General features: G+C 41.4%; 1 protein-coding gene across 1 annotated transcript; it reads right to left on the reverse strand.

The window, feature by feature from the left end:
• Window positions 1-3520: 3520 nt before the first annotated feature.
• On the reverse strand, window positions 3521-6823 carry LOC311297537 (E3 SUMO-protein ligase ZBED1-like). Its single transcript, XM_084419866.1, has 2 exons — window positions 5626-6823; window positions 3521-4821 (listed from the first exon to the last, which is right to left on the reverse strand). The coding sequence occupies exons 1-2, from the start codon at window positions 6730-6732 to the stop codon at window positions 3955-3957; spliced, it is 1974 nt and encodes a 657-aa protein (XP_084275992.1). The 5' UTR covers window positions 6733-6823; the 3' UTR covers window positions 3521-3954.
• Between the last annotated feature and the right edge of the window lie 2387 nt (window positions 6824-9210).

The following is a 9210-nucleotide window of genomic DNA, read 5'->3' on the forward strand; positions in this document are numbered from 1 at the left end:
TTTGGCAATTAGCCTACAAGGTTTTCTTCTGGGATGTCAGAAATGTCATGTCTCCACCAAGTGTCATCATCCCTTCTCTTTAAGGCCCTTTTCTCTCTCTGGATTTTCCCACATAGCCAATCTTAATTCTTGCTCTGAGCTGAACCAAAGCACAGAGACCATTCCATGAAACAGGCAGACTGGGATATGCAGTATGACCGCACAACCAGTAGTAGTCAAAAAGGATGTAAGCCCCTCCTGCAAGGTGGTCACTTTTACCTGCGGGCTCATAACAGCTAACTTCATGGATGGTTTCCCTAAGAATTGGTTTCCCCTTTTTAACCTATAACACTCTTTAAATTTCTGCTTTGGCAAAGGCCAGACCTTCTTTTTGCCTTCAGTGAAGAGAGAGCATTGGTGCCGGAATAGTTACATTATCACATTCAGGTGGAAGTCTCAAATTTAACCCATATTGGTTTTGGTCGGTGTCGGATGAGTAGTCATGATGAACAGGCACTTCCCTTTTCTTTCTACCCTGATTACTTCCCGGAGAAAATTCAAACAGAAACAGTAACATGATCAAAAGCAACACACTTATGAATACAACACATATACTATACTTAACCCTCTGGGGACCAAGCTGTTTTTGGGGTCCTTGAGATGTTCTGACATGCTCTGACATTTGTGCTTTTTTCAGTTATTTATAAACATGTTAATGGCAAAGGTGTAAATTCACTCTATATAGCACAAACAGGGCTACCATAATATGCGAGCAACGTGTATGTAGATGTTTGTATTTTTAAGAGAATAATGTTTATGCGTGGTTATTGGAAAAATTTTTAATGAAAGTTGCTGAATTAAGACCACAAAACACATATTAAATATGTGTCCACAAGACACAAACAAGACTTTTGACTAATGGATGTTGTCCCTTTGAGTTCTAGCTTCAAAATTATGTGAAAATAGTCTTGCTTTATCGTTCACAAAAAAAAAAATACATTGATTTAAATGGTGTAAAACAGGTTTTGCTTGGAAAGCCAATATGCGAGGGGGAGGAGTAGTTTACACCTTAGATTACAATGTCCCACCCACTCTGCATAATGACTCTGCATAATTAGCCATTCATTCAGGTGTGACACTGACTGAGCCACAATGCAAGGACAAAAGATGTATTTAGAAGAAGACTTATATTGACCATTTAAGATTTCGCTTACATCTATCTTGTAAATATGTTTTGCTATTTTATTAAAAATGTTACAATTACAACAATAATTACAATTTCAACAATATTTCAAGTGTACTCTTTCTTTGTAAAAAAGAAAAAGAAAAAAGATTATAGGCCTACATTTTATCATATGTATTCATTAGTTTGAATATAGCATAATATATATATATATATATATATAACGTTAGATATGAGCAGAAATTGCTAAACAAAAGCTTATTTGATGTGGCAGTATATTCTACAGTAGCCTAAAAACTGTACCCAAATCTAGTCAACAAGTGACTGACTGTAACGTTGTTTTTATGAAATATTAGGGCATATAAATGCTAATTTGCAGTTTAATACGTTGCTTATACAAATACATTTTATTTCAACATATTCCAGTCGATTTTTACTCATCTCAGTAGGCTATAGCAAAGCAGTTTATTCTTTCACACACAGACGCGCGATTCATATTTAGGCTAAACAGTCTTTACAAATATGTACCCTTCATTCATCTCACAGAAAGGCGAGTCATATTATAGAACTGCGATTCATCTTTTTGCGGTTTGCATAGACCTACACTAACATTATTCCATAACGTTATTCCACATCAACACTTGAGAAAAGAAAACAGCCTACCTCACTCCTCAGCGGGATCTGCTCCTCATATCAGGAGATATTGCTCCTCATATCAGCACTGTTCTGAGGAAACTTTTCTCCATAAGGTAGGCTATATTATGCCTCACTCGATTGCGACGCACTTTGTTTACAGCTGATGTGGGGGCGTTTCACAGACTGAAATGGTTCTCAGAATTTGCATTTGAATAGCACGCGCTCTCCGGGGAGTGGTCAAATTACTTTTGAATGGCTCGTAATGAGCTCGACTGGAGTCGCTCTCTTTTTATACAGATTACAGAAGCTGAGAATATTTGTTTTTTATATAAATTACTTCATTTAAAAGATGCGATCTCAAGCTTTATGCCCGTGGGTCTGTTTGCCTGTTTGACTGAGTTTTCGCGGAGTTATAGATCATTTTCGAACGCGTTTCAAATGGGAGTTTACTGACAGAGAGAAGGCAGAAATCGCATCATGTTAATTTTTCTTTATTTGTCAAAAAGCAAAACACTTTATTTTTATTGTGAGTATACAGAAAAAAAATATAAACTGAACAGGATCGATTGATGTATTACACGAAAATGAAAGATCAAAATTACAGAGCATTTAGTGTTTATTTTCATTGCTAAAAAAAAAAAACGAGCAAAACGCGCGGGCGCGTTTTTGGCCCCCAGAGGGTTAAACATTCTGTCAGACCACATTTGCTCCCCAGGTGCGCTGGACGTCCCGTTGGCCCCACAGACGTCTGAATCGCTCCATCTTCACCTTGATGACTCTTTGCGAGCCGTAGCAAGGTCTTTCCCTCGCTGGTAGAAGTCGTACGTTACTAGCACGCCCTTTTTTCCCCTACTTTCCACTTGCTGGGGGTTGGTGATGCTTGCAATGCGACACGTGAACCCAGGTGTCATGCTCAGCAACCTTGATTGCTGTATTTGTTGTTAGAATGATCTCGTATGGACCGTCTGAAACGCTCCATCTTCACCTTGATGACTCTTTGCGAGCCGTAGCAAGGTCTTTCCCTCGCTGGTTGAGGAGGTACGTTACTAGCACACCCTTTTTCCCCTTACTTTCCACTTGCTGGGGGTTGGTGGGGCTTGCAATGCGACACGTGAACCCAGGTGTCACGCTCAGCAACCTTGATTGCTGTATTTGTTGTTAGAATGATCTCATATGGACCGTCTGAAATGCTCCATCTTCACCTTGATGACTCTTTGCGAGCCCTAGCAAGGTCTTTCCCTCGCTGGTAGAGGAGGTACGTTACTAGCACGCCCTTTTTCCCCCTACTTTCCACTTGCTGGGGGTTGGTGGGGCTTGCAATGCGACACGTGAACCCAGGTGTCACGCTCAGCAACCTTGATTGCTGTATTTGTTGTTAGAATGATCTCGTATGGACCGTCTGAAACGCTCCATCTTCACCTTGATGACTCTTTGCGAGCCGTAGCAAGGTTTTTCTCTCGCTGGTAGAGGAGGTACGTTACTAGCACGCCCTTTTTTCCCCTACTTTCCACTTGCTGGGGGTTGGTGGTAGGCTTGGGCGGTATCCAAATTTTGATACCGTCAAACCTCCTCCCTATTTTACCTCGGTATACAGTATTACCGAGAATAATTAAAAATTATGACGTAAGGCTCAGACAGCGTCACCAAACGGTTGGCTTGTGCCTAAATCGTTCAGAAACTTAATACCAAACGCTAATACTGAAACAATAACAAAACAACATGCACAACAATAACATTTTTTATTAGCAACAAATAGCAGCTTATAAAAATTGCAAATACAATAGTCAACCAGAATTAAATTAACATAAACATCCAGAACAGTTTTCGCGCAAAGACGCGAGGTGCAAAGGTGCAGTGCGCACACAAATCAATTAAATGAAATCACACCGCCCGAACAACTTTTAAAAACAAAGAGCAGCTTATAAAAAAAAAAGTGCAAATAATCCCACAACACTCAACGGAGTTAAATTAACATAAATATTCATATTATAAAATTATTGCAAGGAAATAGTCCTAAATAAAAACTTATTATTTCCAGTCTTCTTTCCAATGTTTTTTTTTAAACGAAAACCAAATAAAAATAGGCTACCTGAATCAATTAAATAAATAGAAATAAACACAGTGCGAAAACGAACGAATGGCAAGTGGCATCAAATCTAGTCGTCAAGATTTTTCGCTAGAAAAACCAGCATGTTAACTTTGTCCGGCTTTAACAGGGCACGTTGTGGACCGACAACTTTACCTGCAGTGCTGAAAACGCGCTCCGAGGGTGTGCTTGTGGCACAGACGCACAGGTACTTCCGTGCCACTCGCGACATCTGGGGAAAACGCTCGGCAGCATTTTTCCACCAGAGAAGTGGGTCCGCGTCTCCTTGTGTAACTGGCTCCAAACAGTAGGCTGTTATTTCAGCTCTGACTCGGTCCTCTACGGTGCCGATACCGACGGGACCTGCCATTGCGTCAGCTTTTTTTTGCAGCATACTTCCCAGAGTCATCTTTTTTCGTGGGGGTTTGGGTTGCGCCTCTCCCTCTTCCACTCTGATGGCCACTGGACCTGCTGCCTCTAAACTCACGATCTCAGCCTGTAATTCAGCCTTTGTCTCAGCCAATGCCTCATCCGTCTCATATCCTCCACGGTAACGAGGGTCGAGGAAAGTGCATTTTCGCATTATTTTGCGCACTGAATGAGATTCATACTTGGCCTCCAGCTTTGTTAGAATTCCAGATTTTATTGACTTTGTTAGCTGGAGGTCATTTTCTGACGCAGCCAACACATTGTCCCTGCAGAGCTGGAGTATGGGGAGGATACATGAACTGGTCACATAATTTTCTCCTGACAAAATATCAGTGAAGTCACCGACTGGTTTCAGTGCTTCGTGGACAGCTTTCAAGACGTCCATGTCCTGCCAGGTCAGGGACAGGCTGCTCCTTCTGTCATCAGACAGGACGTGTCTGATCGCTTGGGCCTGCTCGAGGATGCGCTCCACCATTGCCAGTTTGGAGCCCCAGCGAGTTGCGCAGTCCTGCCAATGGATGGATGGATGAATAAATTAATGAATGATTAATAAACGATTGAATAAATGAATAGGCTTAAATAAACGAATGAATGAATAAATAGGCCTAAATAAACGAATGAATGAATAAATAGGCCTAAATAAACGAATGAATGAATAAATAGGCCTAAATAAACGAATGAATGCACAAATAAAAAAGTTAATTAATGTATATTATTCCTTTCTCTTGATAAATGAAAATGCACTAGTGTAAACGTAGGTAATCACACAGTCTGCTCGGGAACCGATGTTCTCGAGCCATATCCTTTTCAGTGAGTATATTACTCGACGGCAGGAGAAAAATAAAACAAACCATTTTTAAACTTTTTTTGTTCAATAATAAAAGGTAGCGAGCGATACATCGTTTACCATTTAATGAAACTATAGTTTGTTAAATGAAGCCCGGGCTTATGGGCTTATGAAGTGTAGGCTGACATCAACAAGCGAAATGGTAACTTTATTATTTTAACATTTTTAATAATTTTGCTGCAATAGTATAATAGTAGCCCACTAAAATTTGCATGCAATTTTTTTTTAAATAAGTCCCTTATGCGCATCAAGCCTGCATTTATTTGATAAAAAAATACAAAAAAATTTTTTTTTACAATTTAAAAAAAAAATCTATTTTAATAAAGCCTACTTTTAAATATAATTTATTTCTGTGATGCAAAGCATATATGCCCCCCCTTTTTTTTACATTTGAGCCCCTGCCCCCGACTCTCTGCATGCACGTATAAAACGAATACCAAAAAAAGCATAAAGCATAAAGCTTACCGTTATGAGACTATGTTCTGGGAGTCCCAAGTCCACTTGCTTCTTGTGGAGTTCATGCTTACGTTGCCAGCTGTGTGAAAAGGCCCCGACAATATTGCGGCATAGTCCGAGGGCGCGTTCGGTTTTTTGCCTCTGGTCATGCAATGCATTTGTGACAGCCAAGTTTAGATTGTGGCCGAAGCAGTTAAGCCACGGCCAATGCAGGGACCTGATTGCAGCAGAAATGTTGGCAGCGTTGTCAGTGGTTATGGCTGAAAGTTTTTTCTCGTCAAGTTGCCATTCCTGAAGTGCAGCTTTGAGCGCAGCAGCAAGATTGTCCGCCGTATGACTCTCAGGAAAATACGTAGTTTGGAGGCATTTTGATTCAAGTTTCCAGTCAGGTGTAATGGTGTGGACAGTCAGGGACATATATGGTGTCATGTTAACTGACGACCACATGTCAGTTGTTAAGGAATAACTGTCTGCCGCTGACAGCAGCACTTGAACATTGTCTCTAACTTTACAATATAAATGTGGGACGGCTGTTTGTGAGAAATGTTTCCGTCCAGGCAGCTCGTACTGGGCATCTAGGACCTTTACCATGTCCTTAAAGGACTTTTTTTCCACTGTGTGAAAAGAGACCATTTCCTTCGCCAAGTATTTTGTCACTGCATCAGTACAGGTTTTCCAACGGACACTGTCCCTTTTGTACTTTGTTGTTTTCCCGAAGTCCGCCATTATCGTCGGCTGCGTACTGGCGGTGGACCTAGATGTAGTTGGTCCTGCATCGGGTTCGGGAGGCGTTGAAACTGTTGCACTGAGTGAACTCGGGCCCATCCTCGCAGCAGTGAATGGATGGTGGTTTCGTATATGCGACCTTAGGTTTGAAGTATTTCCATCTCTCGCAGTGACCTTTTTGTTGCACAATCTGCAAATTGCCTCGTCCGTATTTATCGCCTCTCCCTTCTCGTTCGGTCGAAACCCGAAATACTGCCAAACTTCAGAAGATGTGTTTTTTTTCGAGACCAGGTCACTCGGTGCGCTACTCGCCATCTTTCCGCCTCTCTCGCTCTCTTTCGCCTCAACGCTGTCACGTGATGACAACCGCGCATACGCATTTTTATGCATAATTTTTTTTATGACGGTATGACGGTATTGAAACTGATACCGTTGCTATTTTTATATCCCGCGGTATACCATATTACCGTAATACCGCCCAAGCCTAGTTGGTGGGGCTTGCAATGCGACACGTGAACCCAGGTGTCACGCTCAGCAACCTTGATTGCTGTATTTGTTGTTAGAATGATCTCATATGGACCGTCTGAAACGCTCCATCTTCACCTTGATGACTCTTTGCGAGCCGTAGCAAGGTCTTTCCCTCGCTGGTAGAGGAGGTACGTTACTAGCACGCCCTTTTTTCCCCTACTTTCCACTTGCTGGGGATTGGTGGGGCTTGCAATGCGACGCGTGAACCCAGGTGTCATGCTCAGCAACCTTGATTGCTGTATTTGTTGTTAGAATGATCTCGTATGAACCCAGCCACCTTGGGTTGTTCCACGCCTTGCGTCTGTGGTCCTTGATCCAGACCCACTGTCCTGGTTCGTAAGAGTGCTGCGGTTCTGTACCTGGAACTGGCAAGGCAGCTTTTACCTGTGAATGAATTGTTTTAATAGTTCTGGTCAGTGACAGTATATATTTTCTCATTTGCTCGTCTACCCCCGCCAAACCCCCCTGGGGGGGAGGTTTGATTCCTACTCGCATGGGCCGACCTGTAAGAATTTCATGTGGGCTGAGGGTTGTTCTTGCCCCTTTTCGGGCTCTTATGACCATTAGAACAATGGGCAGGGCTTGAACCCACGTCATTTCAGTTTCGGCCATAACCTTACACAATTTGTTCTTTACTGTCTGGTTAAGTGTCTCTCTACTGCCCCCCTACCTTTTGTTGTTTAAACACCTTTATAACGATCGCGTTAGTTGAGCTATATGCACGATGGGCGCCGCCATCTTAGTTTGTGCCGCAGACGCAGTTCAGAGAATCGGATCTGTTGGATTTACAACACGTGAGTTCATCCACTTCTCCCGAAATACATAAAAGTAAGTGGCTGGTGAACTGGGAGAAGAATAGAGTAAACTTTAAAGGTACTTACACAATGTGTATCTGATATGAATAAAACGTGTCTAATTATAATGGAAAGGATTATTGCCTCTTCCTTTAACATCAGTGTGTATTTTACAAACTCTAAATGTATAGTTTTTTTAGTACTTATGTCTAAAACCTAAAATAAACATTATGTGGTTGAAAACACTGAGAAGTTGTGATATATGACAGCTCTGAGCGCGCCTGTCTCTGGCTCAGCGCCAGCCAACGCGCGAGAGCACATTTGAATTTAGCAGATGATCATGTCATGCACTGACCGTTCTAATCACACCGATGTGATCGTACGTGCGAAACTTAAGAATGTTTGTCATGTTTTTCCTCCTACAGAAATTATATGAAAACAAAAAATATTTTTTCCATTTTCATATTTTTGAAAAAGCTCCAGGAAGCCACTAGGGCGGCGCTTAAGAGCCGCATGCGGCTCTAGAGCCGCGGGTTGCCGACCCACGGTCTAACCCATGAGCCCAATTTGCAAAATTAGGATACAGTTGTTTAGGTAGAAATGGTTTGTTTGTTTTGATATCTTTCCAGACACCTTCGACATTTTTTTCACCCCTCTCTGACCAAATTTTCAATTCTCGGTTAGTACCCAGTCTCACTCAATGACGATATTTCACTCAATGACGGTGGTACTTGGTAGAAAGGGATGTAAAACCTATAAAGTCAGTCTCTCTGCATCCTGTCAACGCTGTGGTTTTTGCTACAGAGTCAGCTAAATTATTACCTTTTGATACTTCGTCACCAGTTCATATATGTGCAGCACATTTTCAAATTGCTATTTCTTTTGGCATTAACAAATTTTCAAGTAATTTATCAATCAATTTTGAAAGTGCCACCGGTTTTCCGTTAGCAGTGAGGAAACCTCGATTTTTCCAAACAGCTCCATGGTCATGACATACACAGAATGCATATCATGAGTCAGTATATATAGTGACTGAGTGACCTCTGGCCAATTCACATGCGTGTGCTGCAAGTTCTGCTGCCTGAGCCGAATGATTGTGTGGTAAACATCCGGTCTCAACTATCTAAAATTTTGTGCAAATGGCATATGCAGTTGAAAGCAATCTTGTATGTGGATTTCAGAGACACGATCCGTCCACATAATAAATCAGTTCAGGATTTGGTAATGGTGTGTCTAATAAATCAAGCCGCGGTTTTGTCATTATTTCTACTACCTGCGTGCAGTCATGAGGTTCCCCATCTTCCCCAGTTGGTAGCAGTGTAGACGGATTTAACACGGTGCACCGTTTTAATGTGACATTTACTTTTACATTACATTTACATTTAGCAGACGCTTTTATCCAAAGCGACTTACAAATGAGAACAATAGAAGCAGTTAAACTAACAGTAGGACAACAATATGCAAGTGCTATGACCCTTCTCAATTTTATCAAATATTTTATTTTTTATTTTTTTTAAATGATAGAACAGAATAGAATAGAATAATA

This window comes from Rutilus rutilus (assembly GCF_951802725.1).
Source record: "Rutilus rutilus genome assembly, chromosome: 9".
In the NCBI taxonomy this organism is placed as follows: domain Eukaryota; kingdom Metazoa; phylum Chordata; class Actinopteri; order Cypriniformes; family Leuciscidae; genus Rutilus; species Rutilus rutilus.

Excerpts from the sequence above, each read along its gene's own strand:
- LOC311297537 (XM_084419866.1), bottom strand. The coding sequence starts at position 6,732 with ATGCATAAAAATGCGTATGCGCGGTTGTCATCACGTGACAGCGTTGAG. Across the intron at positions 4,822-5,625 it reads CAGAACATAGTCTCATAACG|GACTGCGCAACTCGCTGGGG; the intron begins GTAAGCTTTATG and ends ATCCATTGGCAG.